General features: G+C 44.3%; 1 protein-coding gene across 1 annotated transcript in view; it reads left to right on the top strand.

The window, feature by feature from the left end:
• Positions 1–1891: 1891 nt before the first annotated feature.
• Positions 1892–20811, top strand: part of PPP2CB (protein phosphatase 2 catalytic subunit beta) — a 35258-nt gene continuing 16338 nt past the window's right edge. The window contains exon 1 of the mRNA XM_075862170.1: positions 1892–2164. Coding sequence (XP_075718285.1) covers positions 2063–2164 — 102 coding nt within the window. The 5' untranslated portion in view covers positions 1892–2062. The remainder of the gene's footprint in view (positions 2165–20811) is intronic.

Raw genomic sequence — 20811 nt, 5'->3', positions numbered from 1 at the left:
TTCCTTACAACCCTCTATCCACACTTAGGTGTGGCCACGTGAGACAAAGATAGCTAGCAGATCAAGGAATGGGGAGATGTCTGGATCCATGTAAGATACAGGGCTGGTTCTGGATTTGTTAGAAATAGATTGTCATACACTATATTATGTCCGATTTTCTTTTTTCCCCCCTTAATTCTGGCACAATCCCTTTTTAAGGAGCGAAGATAAAGGTTGTGTAATTATCGTTGAAATGGTGTTTTCTGCTTAAAGAAAAACATCAAAAAAGATGGAAGTGTGTGAGCCTTCAATGGTTTTCTAGACACAGCGGCTCTTTCATACAGCTGTACCTGGCTTAGTCCTGAGCTATTTGCATGTACAGATGTCCTGGTGTGCCTAGATAAGCAATAAAGGAGTCGCAGAACACCACTGCTCCCAACTGTCCCGTACTCAGCGGGACAGGCCCGGATTCCGGGCGGCGTACCGCTGTCCCGGGCAGCCAGGGGTATGTCCCGCTGTCAACTGTATCTGCGTCCTAGGGACGCAGATACAGTTGAATCCAATGCTGAAGCAGGGAACCATCAGCTCCCTGCTTCAGAATTAGTTCATAGCGGAGGAGCAGAGGGAGCTCCTCCACTCGCCGAGGAATCCCTGGGCACATCGCTACTTTAAGCGCTGTGCTCAGGGAAGCCTTTGACGTTACTGTCCCTTTATGTACAGTGGCTTCTTCTCCTGCTCCTCTGCTCTGGACTAATTCTGAATCAGGGAGCTGATGTTTCCCTGCTTCAGAATTAGTGGCTACTCCTTGAACGGAATCCCCGTTACTGAATATCTGGCCGGGGATTCTGCTCCTAGAGGAAACCCCTGAGGTCAATGTCCATATTTGTACATTGACGTCAGGGCTCCTCCTGGAGCAAAATCCCCGGCCAGAGTCGGCAACGGAGATTCTGCTCAAGGAGTAACCACTGACGTCACTGTCTATAAATGGACAGTGACATCAGGGCTCCCCTCTAGAAGCGGAATCCTGGGCCTATGCTCTGACTGGGATTCCGCTTCTATAGGGAGCCCAATGGCGCTATCTACATTGACACCGGCACTATCTATCTGTGGCGCTATGTACATGGGCACTGTGTCACTATCTACAAGGGCACTGGCACTAGGGGCAGCTAAGGGGGCATTATACTGTGCGGGGGCATCTGTGTTGGATTTATAGTGTATGGGGCAGTATATTGTATGGGGGCATTATACCGTATAGTGCGCCGCATTGGTTGTCCCTCTTTGTGATACTTGAAAGTTGGGAGGTATGGAACATCACAAAGAGTAGTGTCCCCTTCATTCTGATGATCAGCAGGTCCTAGAGGTCAGATCCAGGAATCACACATTGGTGACTAAGGATAGGTCAAATATGTTTTCCCAGAAAAGCCCTTTAAAAGTCCCTCTTTTTGGTCTGCTAAATAGATCTGTATAAATAAATCTACTATCTTGCTCCAGAAAGCATCTTTCACACAATGTACCATAATTGTCCCTCTTTGACTTCAATCATGTAGGAATTCATTATATGTGTCTGCATCCAAAAGTAAAACATCACAGTGACACTGTATGTTAACTAAAGAGCTCCTTAAAAAAAACAAAAAACACAACCTCTCACTAATGCTTCCAGTACGCATGCGTCAAACACGCCCAGGCAACACGTTACGTATAGCGCGACGCTCTTTCCTGTGCTATAATGAGTGTGCGGGCGCGCTCCCGGCGCTTATACGTTCTTCTGATGTTTACCATCCAGTGACTATGTGCGCGCACGCCGCCACAAGCCCTCCTCTCGTTCCGTTTGGCGTCTCCGTGCGCGGAACCGTTGACAGCTCGCTCCCGGCTGTTGGGGTGAAGGCGAGATTGAATGAGACGGAGGAAAGCGACGACGCGGCGGCCTCCTCTTCTGATACCCGGGCTTCTAGCCATAGCAGTGTCCGGTCGAGGCTCCGGCAGCTGGGAGAGGAGGGTGTGACCGCGCGTGTGTATGTGACAGGAGGAGGGGGTAACGTTGCGAGTGTTTCGTATTTGTGTGTGTCCCGGGTAGGCGCTGGATATGGAGGACAAAACGTTTACCAGAGAACTGGACCAGTGGATCGAGCAGCTCAACGACTGCAAGCAACTAAACGAGAGCCAAGTGCGCACCCTGTGCGAGAAGGTGAGCGGCGCCCAGCACGCTACGATAGCCGCATAGTCGTTCACATGGCGGGGCTGCCCAGTAGAACCAATGGGGGTTATTCCAGTGTACTACACCTGAGCCGGATCCTCCAGGCCCTGTGCCGCCACCACACACGTTCTACAGGCTCGTTATGCATGTAAACGTTTCACAAATCACACAAAATGGGCTCAAGTTTCCTTTATGTCACAGAAAAGGCTGTTTTACCTTAGTGTGGCCTTTTCTGTGATCTAGATGCCTAACTTTGTATGGCAAAACGTGGGCGTCATGCTGTTGGGGGTGGGCAATGTTGTTGTTTTGGATTGCTGAATGGTGTCCCACGATTCACATTTATGGCATAGATCGGTTTCATGTCATGAATCTGTAGTTGGTGGCGGTACGACCGTAAAGACCGCCACGATCCCAAGACTGGCCGGTAAAACTGCCATGTCTAGCTGAGATCTGACCACATGTGTGTGGTTATTCGCCATTGGAGCCTATGAGAGCTACAGGGATACCCTCGGTGCACCCCCGTTCTTGAGATCGGTAGGGATTCCAACAGTCGGGAACAGTGGTCGTCTTGTACTCTGTCCCTGAACTACTGATGTTGTTTATCGATGCATGTGGATGTGTCACCTGCCTTACTAAGGCCTCATGCCCGTTTCAGGTTTTTTTTCCTTGATGGTGCCAACCGTTTTTGTTTTTTTTTAACGGATAGCACACTGACACATTTAATTTCTACGAGGCCATGCACCCTTACGTTTTAACGGAACTGTGTGGCCTTTCTGACAAAAATAGCACCGGTCCTACTCCTGTCCGAACAGTCTCGGCCATTTCATTCATTTGGTCCGTTGAAGCAACGGACTCCACACGGAAGCCATCCGTGTGCGGTCCGTGTTTCACGGGTCCGTCGTTAGCGGCCGTACGCTTGAGGTGTGCTTGAGGCCTTAGGAATGTACTAAAAATATTAGTGTATATTCTAGCAGCAGATGTTTGAGGGAAAACCACTTCTATTAATGGAAATGGATTTTTATTTCTGTAAGACCCATGAATATGAATAGGACCGTCGCAGAAACTTCTGCAACATATCCACCCATATGACTTTACCTTTAGGATTGGCCCTGACAGAGGGGGAAGCTGTTTGAACTCCTGTGAGGGTATTTCCAAACGCTAAAGTCAAAATGGCTGTAAAATACGGAGCCGTTTTCAAGGAAAAACCGCCTCTGATTTTCAGCCGTTTTTAAAGTATTGTTTTCTGGAGCCGTTTTTGTAGCTGTTTCTCTATTGACGCAACGAAAAACAGCTGAAGAAGTGACATGCTCCTTCTTTGTATGGGGCGTTTTTGTACGCGCCGTTTTTTCAAACTGCCAAGTAAAAAAAACGCCCTGTCTGAACGAAATGCAGTTTTTCCCATTGAAATCAATGGGCAGATGTTTGTTTGGCGTTCAGCTTCCGGTTTTTCAGATGTTTTTTTTTAAGGCGTTTACGCCCCGAAAAACACCTCAAAACACTGTGTGTGAACATACCCTACGTGCTAGAACAGCTTCAATGTTGCTTGTCGCACAGCTGTCCCAGAAAGGTACCACTAAAATAAAAATCACCGAATAGGAATTTTGTAGGTAAGGTTTTCTTTTATAGGAGAACTGTTCTTTATTCCTCAAAGGATTAAACTAGCACACGTGGTTGTTTTAACCGGTTCCTGACCGTTGGCTGTGTATTTGCAGTCGGTCACGGTCCATAGAACCCGCGCCATAGACTGTTTTAGCTTGCTGCCCGAGCGATCGGGCTGCTGAATGTCGGGCCTCCGGCTGCTGGGGACCCTGAGGATAAGAGAGAAGCACAAAAGCTGCTTCTATCTTTGATCTTTTCTATGCAGCGCTCAATGAGCGCTGTATATATGAATAGCGGCAGCACCGCTGCCTCGATTGGTCCCGGTGATCATGTGACTGGTCACATGTTTCCCGGGATGCCGTTAGTGGCAGACTGCTGCTGGGTCCAACTAGACCCAGCACAGCACTATAAGGGTATGTTCACACACACTATTTACGGACGTAATTCGGGCGTTTTTGCCCCAAATTACGTCCGAAATAGCAGCTCCAAAGCGTCGGCAAACCTCTGCCCATTCATTAGAATGGGTCTTACGATGTTGTGCACAGACGGTCATTTTTTTTACGCCCCGTTGTCAAAAGGCGGGGCGTAAAAAAGACGCCCGCGTCACAGAAGTGCATGTCACTTCTTCAGACGTAAATGGAGCCGTTTTCCAGTGACTCCATGGAAAACAGCTCCATTTACGTCCGTAATGGACGCAGCGAAATAGCGCCTCCACATGCCATGACGGCTGAAATTATGGAGCTGTTTTCTCCTGAAAACAGCCCCGTAATTTCAGCCGTTACAGACGCTGCCGTGTGAACATACCCTTAGGGTATGTTCACACGCTTAACAAAAAACGTCTGAAAAATACGGAGTTTATTTCAGACAAAACAGCCTCTGATTTTCAGGCGTTTTTGAAGCTGAGAATGAAATTTGGAGCTTCTTTTGAGGCTTCTTTACAGACGTTTTTTGAGGCGTTTTTCATAGTGTTCAATGGAAAATCAGCTCCAAAAAACGCCTCAAGAAGTGACATGCTACTTCTTTTTACGCTCCGTTTTTTGACAGCGAAGCGTAAAAAAAAGCTCGTGGGAACAGAACATCGTAATTCCCATTGAAAGCAATGGGCAGATGTTTGTAGGCGTATTAGGGGTGTTTTTTAAGGCGTAAAACGCCTCCATTACGTCTGAAAAGAGGTCGTGGTCACATAGTCACTATGCTGTGCAGCCCCAGTTACAGTTGAAAAACATGGTGGTGTAAAACAAGTCCCCCAAAGGTCTTTTCTGGCCTTTGAGCGACAGGCCATAATAATAAAAGTAAAATAAAGTGCAAAAAAATTTATAAGAAATACAGATTAAATACCCCCCCGCCCCCCCAAAAAAAATTTTGTTAGTTCAATGTATTAGAACATCAATCAAACACTTGGACTTTCAAGTAACAAAATAAAACACAATCCCCCTTTTTCCCTTATCAAGTCATCGTTTATTAAAAATAAATAAATGAAACCATAATTATTTGGTATCGCCGTGTCCGTAACTACCTGAACTATAAAAATATTATGTTTGTCCCACGCTGTGAACGCCGTAAAAGAAAAACTACTGCCAGAATTGCTGTTATTGGTCTCAAAAATTGATCAAAAAGTCGCATGTATCCAAAAATGGTACCTATAAAACTATAGCTCGCCTGGCAAAAAACAAGCCCTCATACAGCTCCGACGATGAAAAAATGGAAAAGTTATGGCTCTTACAACGTGGCGACAGAAAACATTATTTTTACCAAAGTAATTTTGTGTAAAAAGTTGTAAAACAAAGTGCTATAAATTAGGTATCGCTGGAATCGTTCTGACCCGCAGAATAAAGTTAACATGTAGTTTATAACGCGTGGTGAATGTTGTATAAAAAAAACTGCCAGAATTGCGTTTTTTTTGGTTACCTGGCCTCCCAAAAAAAGATGAAAAAGTGATCAGAAAGTCGCATGTACCCCAAAATGGTACCAATAAAAACTATAGCTCATCCCACAAAAAAACCAGCCCTCATACAACTACATCTAGGAATTTTTTTTTTTAGCCAAGGCTCCAATAAGTCAGGAAATAAAAATATGCAGTTGTGCAGCCCGAGGGGAACATTTCTTTTTCAAGAGGCGATTTATCAAGGCCCTAAAATTAGGGAACCAGGAAGGGGAGAGCCCAAACATATCCTCTGGAAGCGACGGTGCCCGTATTATACCAGGACAACACTTTCCCAGCAAAATTCCCCAAACTGTAAAGATGCGGAGTGTGGACCAAATGGGAGATAAGTAAGGACACCATTTATCAGTGCGAAACCGGCCTGTGCAGAAAGGATTGCTTCAGTGTAACACACATCTATGGATCATTTTATTTATTTTTTTACCCAATTATTATACCACCTGACTATGCCCCTGATGTACTCTGCCCAGCTCACATGTATTCCCACATTATAAACTGAAATACCAGTAAAACTCCAAACAAAACTACTACCAAGCAAAATCTACACTTTAAAAGCCAAATGGCACTTCCTCCTTTCTAAACCCTACAGCGTGCCCAAACAGCTGTTTACGTCCACCTATATGGCATTGCCATACCTGGGAGAACCCATTTAACAATTTTTGGGGTGTGTGTCTCCAGTGGCACAAGCTGGGCACGACATAATTGCCACTGTAATGGCACATCTAGGGAAAAATTTGCACCATGTGCAGCGCAGTCATTTATGGAAAATACCTGTGGGGTGAAAATGCTCACTACACCCCTTAATAAATGCCTTGAGGGGTCCAGTTTCCATAATGGGGTCACTTCTCTGGGGTTTCTTTTATTGTTTCACATCAGAGCCTCTGCAATTGTGAACCGATACTGTGTAAATTGCCAAATTAGGCCTCATCTTCGCATTGTACTCTTTCACTCCCCAGCCTCGTTGAATGTCCAGGCAAAAGATTAGGGTCACATGTAGGGTGTTTCTAAAACCGGGAAACATTGCATAATAATGAGAGCTCTCGTTATGGTGGCACAAGGTGGGCACCACATATTGGCATATCAATGGGAAAAAACAATCCCATTTTCACTCTGCATCATCAAGTGTACACTAATTTCTGTAAAACACCTGTTGGTTTAACATTCTCACTACACCCTTAGATGAATACCTTGAGGAGTGTAGTTTCCAAAATGGGGTCACTTCTTGGGGGTTTCCACGGTTTTGGTCCCTCAGGGGCTTTGCAAATGCGACATAGTGCCCAGAAACCAATCCAGCAAAATCTGTACTCCAAAAGCTAAATGGCGCTCCTTCTCTTCGGTGACCTGCCGTGTGCCCAAAAAGCAGTTTATTACCAGATATGGGGTATTGCCGTACTCGGGAGAAATTGCTTTACAAATGTTTTTTTCTTTTTTTCTTTTGTTGAGAAAATGAAACATTTTGAGCTAAAGCTGCATCTTGAAGAAATTATAATATTTTTTTTTTTACGTTTTCACTGCCCAATTCTAATAAACTCTATGAAACAGCTGAGAGGTCAAAATGCTCACTACACCCCTAGATGAATTCCTCAAGGGGTGTAGTTTTGTGAATGGAGTCCCTTTTGGTTAGTTTGCACTGTACTGGTACCTTACGGGCTTTGCAAAAGCGACATCGTGTCAAGAAACCAAAAGCTACTCGAAAAGCCAAATGGCGCTCCTTCCCTTCTTAGCACTGCCGTGTGCCCAAACAGCAGATTATGACCACATATGGGGTATTGCCGTAGTCCAGAGAAGTTGCTTTACAAACGTTGTTACTTTTTTTCCTTTATTTGTTGAGAAAATTAAAAATCTTGTGCTAAGGCGGAATTCACACGACAGGGTTTCCCGGGCGGGTGCCGGCCGTTCATAAATCGGCAGTCACCCGGCTGCGTTACGAACAATAGACCCCTAATGGGGCTATTCATACGGCCGATTTTTTGACGGCCGGGAAAACCGGCCGTCAAAAAATGAGACATGCCCTATTTTCGTCCGGTTGCCCGGCTCCCATAGAAGTCTATGGGGCCGGGTAATACACGGCCTTCACCGGAATGTGTCCCGAGTGGTGGCCGGGTCTACCGTCGCTCGCGCACTCTCCTCCTCCTCACAGTGCAGAGTGCATGTGAGGAGGGTCTTTTCTTGCTCCCTGTAGGAGTCGGAATCCCCAATCCCCGGCCGGGGATTGGGGATTCCGCTACAGGAGAAGTGCGTGACTACACTGTCCATATATGGACACAGCGAAGTCACTCACTTCTGCAGCGGAATCCCCGACTCTATGGCCGGGGATTCCGCTACAGGAGAAGTGCGTGACTACACTGTCCATATATGGACACAGTGACGTCACTCACTTCTGAAGCGGAATTCCCGACCTGTTGCAGGGAATTCCCTTCCAGGAGAAGGCAGTGACTACACTGTCCATATATGGACATTGAAGTCAGTGACTAGTGACTTCTCCTGGAAGGGGGGGGGGGATGGGTGCAACCTACAGGGGGCTGTGTGGCATCACCTACGGGGAGCTGGGTGGCATCGCCTGCAGGGGGGGGGCCGTGTGGCATCGCCTGCGGGGGTGGGGCCGTGTGGCATTATCTACAAAGGGCTGTGTGTGGCAACAAATTTAAATGAAATTCATCCGATTTTAAAACGGACAGGGAAAAAAACTGATGCAAATCGGCCGGTAAAAACGGCAACACGGCCCGGAACGGATGCAAACCGACCGGGAAAATCGGCCAAAAACGGCCGATTTTCCCGGCCGACACTCGGACCCTGTCGTGTGAATGAGGCCTAAAGCTACGCCTTATTGAAGATAAAGGATTGTTTTTATTTTCACTGCCCAATTCTAATAAAATGTATGAAACACCTGTGGGGTCGAAATGCTCACTAGACCCGTAGATGACTTCCTCAAGGGGTGTATTTTCCTAAATGGAGTCACTTTTTGGGGGCGTTTTCTCTGTTTTGTCCCCTCAGGGGCTTTGTAAATGTGACCTGGCCTCTGTAAACTATTCCTGCTAAATTTGAGCTCCAAAAGCCAAATGGTGCTTCATCCCTTCTAAGCCCTGCCGTGTGTCCAAACAGCCGTTTATTACCACATGTGGGGTATTGTTTTACTCGGGAGAAATTGCTTTACAAATTTTGCGGTGCTTTTTCCCCTTTAGTCCTTGTGGAAATGAGAAACTTAGCTAAACCTATGTTTTATTTGAAAGAATGTAGATTTTCATTTTCACGGCCTACTTCCAATAATTTCTGTAAAAAACCTATGCGGTCAAAATGCTCACTATACCCCTAGATAATTTCCTTGAGGGGTATAGTTTCCCAAATTGGGTCACTTTTGGGGGGTTTCCACTGTTTTGGCACTGCAAGAGCCCTTCAAACCTGACATGGTGCCTAAAATATTTTCTAATAAAAAGGAGGCCTAAAATCCTCTAGGTGCTGCTTTTGCTTCTAAGGATGGTGCTCCAGTACATTACCACACCAGAGCCACATGTGGGTTATTTCCTAAATCTGCAGAACCTGGGCAGTAAATATTGAGTTGCATTTCGCTGGTAAAACTTTGTTACAAAAAATATGGATTAAAAATGAATTTTTGCCCAAAAAAAATGACATTTGCAAATTTCACCTCTACTTTGCTTTAACCCCTTAATGACCGGGCATGTTTGTACCTTAATGACCAAGCCAGATTTGTCAAATCTGGTATGTCTGACTTTATCAGAGAATAACTCTGTGAAAGTTTTGAATATCCAAGTAATTCTGACACTGTTTTTTCGTCACATGTTGTACTTTATTTTAGTGGTAAAAGTAGACTGATACAATTTGCGGAAATTAATAAAAAAATGGAAGAAATTTTGTAAAAATTACCATTTTCCCCTATTTTTAACTGCAATATGTCACATATAACTAATAGCCTCCAGAAGCAAACAAGTATATTGGGCTAGGTATTGTCCCAAGGAACATCCTCCCATATGTATTGGTAAGGCAACTCTATAATAGATGTGTATAAGCAAAACAGAGTCTGTAGCCGATATATTGTCAAAAAAGTATCAAAACAGAACTTTATTTAAATATGCAAGATAACAAACATTTAAAAAGATATGTATAACAGGAGAGACTCAGTAGTAAGTGACATAGGAATACATCAGGTAAGTTGAAGTCATAAATAGTGTGCCCTAGTTGTATAGGTTAGCAGTAAGAATATAACTGGTATAAGGTATAGAAAGTAAAACTCAATGCATCTGTTAATGTTTAGTAGGGGACATAAATAGTCCATAAAAAGCAGTGTGCTGAAGAGTGAGACTAAACCATGCCCTGAAAGGCAGGGATGGCCAGGATATTCTTACCCATAAAGTGTCCTAAGCTATGTCCTGATGATTATTGTGTGCGCCCCGACGCGCGTTTCGCGGATGTCCGCTTCCCCCAATAGAGCCCCACACTGCAAGATTTCCCCCTACTTAGTAATGGCACCCCCCCCCCCTCATTCTTCAGAAATGGCTTAATAAAAAAAAAACTAATGCTCACCCAGCCCCATTCCAACTCAGAGCTACTCAGCCGCTTTAGGCTTGCAGCCTGTGGGACCCTGGGATAGGAACCCTTCACAGGCCGACGTGATGACTTCATTGCATCGCGGCGGCAAGACAAGAAGTCCCGTCCTCGCGACACATGGCCTAATAGATTCCCTGTCAGTTTTAGGGTATGTGCACACGCTTAACAAAATGTCTGAAAATACGGAGCTGTTTTCAAGGGAAAACGGCTTCTGATTTTCAGACCTTTTTTTTAGCAACTCGCGTTTTTCTACGTCATTTTTTTCTATCAATGAAAAACCGCTCAAGAAGTGACATGCACTTTTTTTTCACGGATGTCTTTTTACATGCAGTTGTTGGAAAATGAGGCATAAAAGAATACCCCGTCTGAACAGAACGCCGTATTTCCCATTGAAATCAATGGGCGGATGTTTGTAGGTATCCTGCGTCCGATTTTTCAGCCGTTTTTCGGGATGTTTAAGTCCTGAAAACTGGCTGAATATAGCCCGTGAGCACATATCCTTAAACTGACAGGCAATAATTCTTTGGTATACGAAGTGTACCAAAGCATGATATCTGCGATCAGAAGATCCCAAAGTGAAGTCCCCTAGTGGGACAAAAAAAGAAAAATGTAAAACAGTTAGGCTATGTTCACACTGAGTTTTTTGACGCGCTAACCGCGCCGCAAAACTCGTCAAAAACTGCCAGAAAATGCCTCCCATTGATTTCAATGGGAAGCGGAGGCATCTTTTTCCCGCGAGCGGTAAAACCGTCTCGCGGGAGAATGAAGGGACATGCCCTATCTTCGGACATTTACGCCTCTGACCTCCCATTGATCAATGGGAGGCAGAGGAAGCGTATTTTGCTGCGTTTAATGCCCGCTGTGCTCAATGGCCGCAGGGGAAAAACGCTGCGAAAATCGGCGTGCAGGGAGAAGAAAATCTGCCTCAAACTTCCAAACGGAATTTTGAGGCAGAAATTCCGCCTGCAAAAAAACTCTGTGTGAACATAGCCCTAAAGTTTGAGAAAACAAAATAAACAGATTACAGTGTAAATAAAATAAAACCACTTTTTTCCATAAGTAGTTTTATTTAGTAAAAGTATAAAACAAAATAACACATGTATACGGTATGGCCGCGATCGTAACGACTCGATCAAGGCAGTTAACACATTAAGCTGCCAAGCGTCTAAAAAAAACCTCAAAAAACAATGGCAAAATTACGTTCTATTTTATTTATTTTAATTTTTCCCGCAAAAATGTAAATAAGTTAATCATTAAGTTCCATGTACCCCAAAATAGATCGAGGGGAAAAATAAAAAAGGTACAGCTCTTGGAAAGCAGCGATTCATAGGTTTTTGTGCAAATCTAGAAACCTATACATATGTAGTATCTGCGTAATGGAGCCGACCCAATGAATAAATCTAATATGCAATTTAGGCACCATGCACACGACCGTGGAAAACTCAGTACTTGCGGTCTGCAATTACGGACCCGCCCGGTTCTATTGGCCGCGGACAACTTTCCGTAGCGCTACGGAAAGTTGTCTGTGCCTGGAATTATGAAGCATGTCCTACTTTTCGGATTTTACGGGCTGTGCTCCCATACTTTGTATGGGAGTACGGCACGAAAATGCGGGCATCGGCGGCCAGCCTTGCCCGCATTTTTTGGCTGTGATTACGGGCACGGTCTTGTGCATGAGGCCTTACGCCGCATGAACGGTGTCAATTTATCACGCAAATCATGGATTCTGTCCCAACACTTGGCTTTCTGTTGCGGGATTTGTATCCCATTGAATTCAATGGGGAAAGCCCGCAACAGAAAAGCAACGAAAACGCAGCATAAATTGATGTGCTGCAGAATTAAATTCTGCACCGCAGGTCAATTTATTAACTTGTACGCTGCATTGTTTTTTTTCGCAGCATGCCATGAGTTTCTAAATCTGATCCACTTTGCTTCTACTGTAAATGCTGTGTAATTTCTGCACAGACTTCCCTTACAGAAATTCTGCAGCATTTACGCTACGTGGGAACCCGGCCTAAGGGAAATCACACCGGTGTAAAAGTGCAAAGTAATAGCATTAGATTTATAAGTTAGTTACCTCGCAGCACTGCCTCTTCTCAAAGTCAAACTAAAAGTGGATTGAGGGCATCATCGTGAATACGGGCTATGCCCGGTCAAAGGCAAACTGCGGGACCCGGTTCTTAAAGGGGTAGTACATAGTAAACCCACTACAGTGTCTAAGGCTGGGTTCACACAGATTTTTTGCAAGCAGAACATCTGCCTCAAAATTCCGTGGGCAAAAAACGCTGCGAAATAGGCTTTCTCTGCCTCCCATTGTCAATGGGAGGTCAGAGACGTAAACGCCCGGAGATAGGGCATATCTCTTCTTTTTCCAGTGAGATGGTTTTTCCGCTCGTGGGGAAAAAACGCCTCCCATTGAAATCACGTTTTTTGGCGCATTTTCTGACGCGGTTTCCACGTAAAAAAAAAACTCTGAACTCCCCCCTAAGAGTTCTCCAGGGCCTACTGTCGACTAAATGAATAGTGGTGTTTCGTTTAAGTGATGGGGGAGTGAGCGATGCGTCATTACTCTCTCATAAGGGACATTTCAAAAGAAGAAGGGCACAAAGCACCATAGTGCAGCTCTACAATTGCAAGAACATGCAAGGGAGAATAGACCAGTTACACTCCGACTCATAAGTCAGGCCACTGGGACACAAAGTGTAAATGTAAATCTGGGAGCAAAAAGTTGCAAATATTTCAAGTAAACAGTGAGGGGATCTACGACAGGCTCGTCTTCACATAGTGTTTCAATTCAAGTTCAAATCTGAAAAAACTCGACTGTATCTAGTATACAGATCATATCGGCCTATACACATAGGATACAAAGAGCCCAGTGGGCAAGTTTAAAGTCTACATTTATCCCATAGGGTCTAAAGCGGAGTTCACATGTTGCAGCTTTTTCTCTTTGGAATGCAAAGGTTGAGATCTGTATCAAATACGCTACAAATCTGCGACGCGTGAACTCTGCCTAAGCGTGTTCAGTCTATGCATGCATTGTTTTAAAGAGCGAATCTGTAACCACCCTGCTTTAACTGGTATGTGATTGATACTCTGGATACCGAGTTGTCGCTCTGTATGTGTCGAGCCTCGGTAATGTGCCTTTAAACGTTTATTACGAATTGTCAACATGGTTATTCCAGCAGGTAACCAGGTCTGACCCACATAAAGTAGATTGCAAGGATATTGCAGAACATGTATAGCAAAACTTGAGTCCCATATTAAAAATGTTTAACGCGATACTCTATACCAGGAGTAGAACTTCTTTGTTCGTTAAAGAGCAATTCACACAATCCAAACCTGGGTAACACACAAATCTTCGTGGGCGTAACAAGGTTGTTACTGCTTTTAAAGATGATCCTCAATCCGACTCGATCAAGCGTAATTATACAGCAGCCTTCTCCTTTCTCAACAGCCCAGCAATATAATGTAACAAGTCAGCAAGGCACACGGTATCACCTTCATACAGGCCTAAGATAATATCAATATATACTCCAGATGCAAGCATTTCAAATGGACACTGCTGGCTTCCTTAATTCTTTTTTCGTAAAGGCTGTGTACACCTTCTGAAATCCATTTTATTTTGAAATAAAAAAAATTATTAATGTGTTTGGTGCAACTTTCTAAATACTTTTTATTAAAAAAAATTACCTTTTTGATATAGTTTCTTTGTATGCTGTATACAGAGCAGCTGTATCTTGTGCTGAATCCGTCAAGTCAGCCGGACTGACTTTGTGTGAGCGGGTCCTGACACGCAGGATCGAGCACTTCTACGTCCATAACTTAGATGTGATCTATAGCAGGAGCGCTTCTGCCACTTAGTTTTAGCAATTGGAGGGGGTCTCAATGCTTGGACTTCACCGATCAAAGCTTCTGACATGTCACTGTCACGTGTTCAAAGTTTTTAGTTACGTTTTAAGGACAAATAATAAAGGGACCCAGTAGTGTCCATTTGAAATGCTTGCATATTGTGTATGTCTTGATATTATCTTCTCCCTATAAGAAGGTGATACCCAGTGCACGACTTGCTACATTATATTGCAGGAACGTCTGTACAACGTAAGGCTATGTTCACACAGGGTATTTTGCCGAGTTTTTGGACGCGGAAAACGCGTCGCAAAACTCTGCAGAAACGGCCCGAGAACGCCTCCCATTGATTTCAATGGGAGGCGTCGGCGTCTTTTTTTCCCGCGAGCAGTAAAACTGCCTCGCGGGAGAAAGAAGGGACATGCCCTATCTTCGGGCGCTTCTGCCTCTGACCTCCCATTGACGTCAATGGGAGGCAGAGAAAGCGTATTTCGCGCTGTTTTATGCCCGCGGCGCTCAATGGCCGCGGGCGAAAATCGGCGTGCAGGGAGAGGAAAATCTGCCTCAAAGTTCCAAACGGAATTTTGAGGCAGATATTCCTCCCCCAAAATACTCCGTGTGAACATAGCCTAAGAGGTGGAAGTTGAAACTCTGGGAAGTACCGGTATATGAAATTGCTCTGCAAGATTGCCCAATGTTTACAAATCATTTCAGCTGCTCAATTGAAAAAAGGGAAATGTTCACTCGCCCTATTACTGGTATAGAGTATTACATGTAACATGGTTTTTAATGATCAACTGCATTGGTGTGCACGGTTATTACATTACCAACAATCATTGATCTCTATGGATTGGCTGCTTTTGGTAGGCACAGTAATAACACTGCACATTCAGCAAGCAGATCTAGTGACTGCACAGACTTGATAGAAAGTAGGAAGGCTCCCACAGCTGGAGTGCTACTTTTAAACCCTTTTATGTTTGCTTATTTATTTTAGCTGGATGCCAACATGCATTTTGTTTAGGAATTAAGTGGATCATGAAAAAAAATTCTGATGCCCACTGGGTACACTTGTAGCCATATCTAAACCCTGTTGAGCACCAAGGCTGAATTCCCAGAACCATCTCTGCAATCCGGCGCCAATGGTTTCCGTTTGTCTCCGTGGTGCAAGGTTTCCGTCGTTTTGACGTAATCCCTAGCATTTCCGTTTGTGTCAGGGTTCCATCGGAACGGGACCCTGGTGCAGATGTGAACGAAGGCTAAGAAGCATCTCTCACAGGGACCCTAGTTCATGTAATAATGAGCCTTATTCTCCCATGACTCTTGGCTTCTCTGCATACCTTCCCTGGGTTGGGTTATATGTTAGCTATGGCACCGTTGTAAAGATGTTGGCCTTGAGTTTACTGCTGTTGTACATGCTGGCATGCGCAAGAGCTCAGTAGTTACCAGGCCAAGAGGTTTGCTATAAAAAGGAACTCTTGAAGAGTGAGATAGATATGACCTGTATTATGGCATACTGTAGTATAATAAAGGGGCAACTGTGCATTTAAAGAAAAAACAAAAACTTATCAACTGGCCACAGTTCTTACTCCCCCCATTGTTTCCACTGCTGACCTGCTTACTCTGGACAGGATTGACTTTTAAGCAGTGTGATGGACACCCAGCTTTAAAGGGAACCTGTCACCAGCATTTCACCTATTGAACTCTACTCACCCCTTGCTGGCCGCTGCTCTCAAGATTTCGTTGCTGTTATCCCTTCTCCTAAACTCCTTCTCTGAACGTGAATAATGGTTTTCAAACTTTTCGCGCCTTTTATGTTAACAATCCGGCAGTCTAGTTTGTTCCTCTTCTTATGCCTGCTCACCGCCGAAAACTGGTCCAGCCTGAATGCCAAAAATCTCATATGAGACCATGTGCGTGCACCTGTCATGGTCGGATAGGCTTTCCTGCTTCATCCGGGCCTCAAATCTAGTTACCGCGCATGCTCCGCTATGGCGTCCCGTTGTGCGCACGCACCAGAACAGGACATTAATGCGCAAGCGCAGGATTTCGTGTGTGCTGGGGGTAGGCGAGGAGCTGTCAGTCAAAAGTAAGGAAGCGGGGTTAACTCTGAAAGCTTGAAGAATGAAGATATGACTCTTTATACGAAAATATGACTCAAGCTCATTAGCATATGGCACAGGAACGCTAAAAAACTGAGTACTAAAGGTACATAGCCTACATAGAAGATAAATATAGGTTACATACAAATGATTTTCCACCCACTTCCACCAGGTATTGCTGGTTTAATAGATGAAATGCTGGTGACAGGTTCCCTTTAAAGCCAATGGAAACCTTTGAAGACTTTATTTTATTATTTTACACTAAAACAAAGTATTATGGGCCTTTAGTGCAACTTTGTAATTTTTGTTTTTTATTAAAAAAATTAAATATATATTTTACTTTTTGAGATACAGCTTCTATGTATCCTGGGTGCATGGAAGCTGTATCTTGTGCTGAATCAGTCAGGTCAGCTGGACTGACTGCTTCGGTGACAGCGGGTCATGCTTGTCTCTGGCACGCAGGATCCCGCTGTTATTGATCACATCTAAGATCCTAACTTAGGGAATAGGAGCAGATCTGCAGCGCGGCCGCTGTACTGTGACCGGAGCCATCTGCTTCCGTCACAGGCGCCCGGAGGCAGCTAGAACAGCTGATCGCTGCGGGGTCCAGGTTTCGGACCTGCACCGATCATATAGTGATGACTTATCCTCTGGATAGGTCATCCGTATGGAAAAACCACCCCATGCCCAGACAACCCCTTTAAGGCTTTAAAGGCTATGTACACCTTTGAGGGCATTTTTTATTTTATTTTTTTGTAATCGATTTAGTCGGTGTGTTTAGTAAAATTGGTCTTTATTAAAAAAATAATTTTACTCTTCAACTTACAGCTATTCTCTATACACTGAATCTGTTAGTCCAGCGGACCTAACAGGTTGTGTCAGCGGGTCCTGTGTCTCTACGGGTGAGTGCTTCGTGTCAATGGAGAACATCTGTTATGAACTTAGATGTGATAGTTTACAAGTGGATCCTGCGTGTCAGACACGCTTGACCCGCCGACACTGAACCCATCAAACACAATCCCTGAAGGTATTCATCTAAAGGTGTAAGTCCTTATTCAGACTAGCGTATTTCACGTCCATGTGCTGTCCGTTTTTTTTTCACTGACCCCACACTAACCTATGAAATTCAATGGGGCTATTCAGACATGCGTTATTTTTCATGCAGCGTGTGTCCGTTGCGTGAAACTCACTGCATGTCCTATTCTGGTGCGTTTGCGAATCATGGACACGTTCGTGTGAATCTAGCCTAACTGAGCGATTTTGACTCCACAGTTGTTTTGCAGAAATTAGACAGCTCTCTATTATGCTGTGTTTCCTGGTTTTAGAAAAACCCAAATGTGGCCCTACTTTTGCCTTTACATACCACAGGGCTCAGGAGAGCACCATGCGCATTTGAGGCCTAATTTGGCGATTTACAAACTATTGGTTCGCAGTTGCAGGGCTCTGAGGTGAAGTAATAAAAGAAACCCCTGAGAAGTGACCCCCTATGTAAACTACACCCCCAATGCATCCATCTAGGGATGCAGTGAGCATTTTGACCCTACTGGTGGGTTCTAGAAATTGGTGCTCAATGCATGTTAAACAGTAAAAAATTTATTTTTCCCTCAGATATGTAATTTTGAAGCCAAATATGTTGTGCCCAGCTTGTGCCACTGGAGACACATGCCCCATTAATAGGCAATACCTAACATTTAGTCATAAACTGCCTGGCTCGGAAGGACCGCCATTTTACTTTTGGAGCACAGATTTTTCTTGGTAGAGAATGGGCTCGCTCCCAAACATAACTATCAACCAATTAGATGCCGCAGTCAATAGCAACCATGACCTCTAAGGCCCCATGCACACGACCGTATTTTCATCTATCTGTAAATACGGATCTGTAGTTATCCGTATATATGGAACGGTATGCGAAGATACGGTCCGTCGTGCATCCATACTTGATCCGGGAAAAAATAGGGAGGCTGCATATGATGTCACCAACATGTTGCATAGCAACGCTTCCGTTTTACGTCTGTATTTACGCAAGCGCCCATAGGCTTCTATGGGAGAGTCCGTGCCGTAATAACAGACAAGAATAGGACCAGTTCTATAACTTTGTCAGCACGGACACCCATCCGTATAAATACGGAAAGGTATCCATGGCCAATAGAAATAAATGGGTCCGTAATTATGATAAATACTGCCGTGTGCATGGGGCCTAAGGGGCTAAACGGCCGGGATCGGGCTTATTTCTGATCCCAGTCGGTCGAGCGGAATGTCGACTGTAAATTACAGCCGACACACGTAGCTGATGGTGCAGGCTCAGCTTCTGAGTCCGCGCCATCACAGCGTCGCAATACTACAGTGGTTTGCCTTCTCTAACGGGAAGTCACGACTTAACAAATACCTACACTTCCGTTTGCATCACCATTGATCTCAATGGTGACGTAAACTTTGCTAATGGTTTCCGTTTGTCACCATTGTGTTGATGAAATAAATAGTGCAGTCGACTGCAAAAATGAATTGCCCACTTTTTGAACGACGTTTTGTTTGAATTTAGACACGTTGGATTTTCGGATGTGAACAGCTCACTTCAGCTCCTGCCACTTCTGTTGGGATTTTTTTTCATGTATAGATGTGGTATTGTGTGTTTGATCATGGTCTTGCTCCACAACCCATAAGCTAAAGAATTTCCTGGTACTGTGCAGAATTCACGGTTCCTTCAATAATCGCATCGCCGCATCTTCACCTATTCACCACCATGTTTGACTGCTGGTATGATCTTACTGTGGAATTCTGTATATGCCTTATGGCAGACAATATGGGTTCTGTGAGATCCACTTTTGACTGATCTTTCCCTATAACATTATCCCAAATTCATCCAGATATTTTTGTTATTGTGAGAAGAGCTTTGATGTTCTTGGAGAGCATTTTGTGACTTTCTGGATGAGTTTTGTGTCCTTGCAAAGTTCTTCTCAGGCCGAACAGTGCTGGGAAACTCCTTCACCACTATTTTAAATCCTCTTCATTTGGAAATAATGGCTCTCACTAGGTCTAATGGAGTCTTCGGGCCGTAGAATGGATTTGTAACCCTTTCCTCACTATGCCGCAGCTATTGTTGAGATAAAACACCCTTTGCAGTAACCAACCTGGGACTGCATGCTTACCTCATTATACTGGCACAATCCATTCAGCTTGCTTTGAATCTAGGCAAGGGCAACACCTGGAGTAAAGGCTGTAGACCTCTGTTTACTATTTTTATTCCTTTTAGAAACCGTTTTAGCAATGGTGGAAAATGGATAAATAGAAGTTTTTGGAAAATGTAATTTGTGAATGAACATTCATACCGAGATAGTATTAATAAACGAATATATAAGATAATACCATTTCGCCTGTGCATGTCGCTCCTATATCAAGAATGGGTTGTCTCGTAAAGACAACTCCTTTAGAATTGATTCCGCGGTAGGGAAAAGGTAGCATTAGGCTACTTTCATACTGCGTTTGCACTGTCAGTTTATAGTATGTAGCTGGAAAGCTCATGGCGCATACAATACACGTATCCATAGGACCCAATTCCCCCAACAGGCCTCTGTCAGGCTGGTATATATCTGTATACCTTTTTTCTGCAGTATGGAATAGTGCAGCAGACCGCGCTATTCCATACAGAGGCATGCAGTAAAAAAACGTATACTCAGCAGGTTTTTTTTTTTTTTTTTACATGGGTGCCTGAGGTCAACGGATGCCACTGTATGCCTGTACAGCGGCACCTGTCAGAGGCAAAAGTCAGGAGCGTATAAAACAAAAAACAAATGCAGTGTGAAAAGAGTCTTAGAAGGGGGCCATTCAAATAAATCCCTATAATGCATGAATGGACAGGTGTACCAGGGTGGGAGCTGCTCCTCCAGAGCGGTTCTCTGTTATGGCTTATAGAGGGGTCCTGGGGGTGTCAATATGCCCTAATAGGGTATTTGGATAGGCATTTTCTTTTGAGACCGATTTTAAGGCATGCGGTTTGTTCACCTTATCCCTATGTACTGTCCCTTTATCCTTTGAGTAATCGTTCACCCTAAACAACTCCATATTGCACATGTATGAATCCTATATAAATCATTAGAGGAACAAAGGTCAGAGCTGTATCCATATAAAGTGCACTGTACTGTCTAAGATACTTAGGATATGTTCACACGGCTTGGCAAAATGCGTCTGAAAATCGGCAGCTGTTTTCGCCTGAAAACCGCTCCGTATTTTCAGACATTTTTGTAGCAACTCGCGTATTTTACAGACGTTATTGGAGCTGTTTTTCAATGAAGTCAATGGAAAAACGGCTCCAAAAACGTCCCAAGAAGTGACATGCACTTCTTATTACGTGCCATATTTTGACAGCGATGCGTAAAATAACACCTCATGGGAACAGAACATCGTAAAACTCATTTAAAGCAATGGGCAGATGTTTGTAGGCGCAATGGAGCCGTTTTTTCACGCGTAATTCTAGGCATAAAACGCCCGAATTACGTGTGAAAACAGTGCGTATGAACATACCCTATGTCCTACCCACCAGGACCGAACTCTGCCTCTTATAAAGCTTGCAGTGACTCCTCCCTGTATTACAC

The sequence above is a fragment of the Rhinoderma darwinii genome, chromosome 1 (assembly GCF_050947455.1).
Source record: "Rhinoderma darwinii isolate aRhiDar2 chromosome 1, aRhiDar2.hap1, whole genome shotgun sequence".
Taxonomy (NCBI): Eukaryota; Metazoa; Chordata; class Amphibia; order Anura; family Rhinodermatidae; genus Rhinoderma; species Rhinoderma darwinii.
Note: the sequence above shows the minus strand (reverse complement) of the source record. Positions and strands in the feature narration are given on the sequence as shown.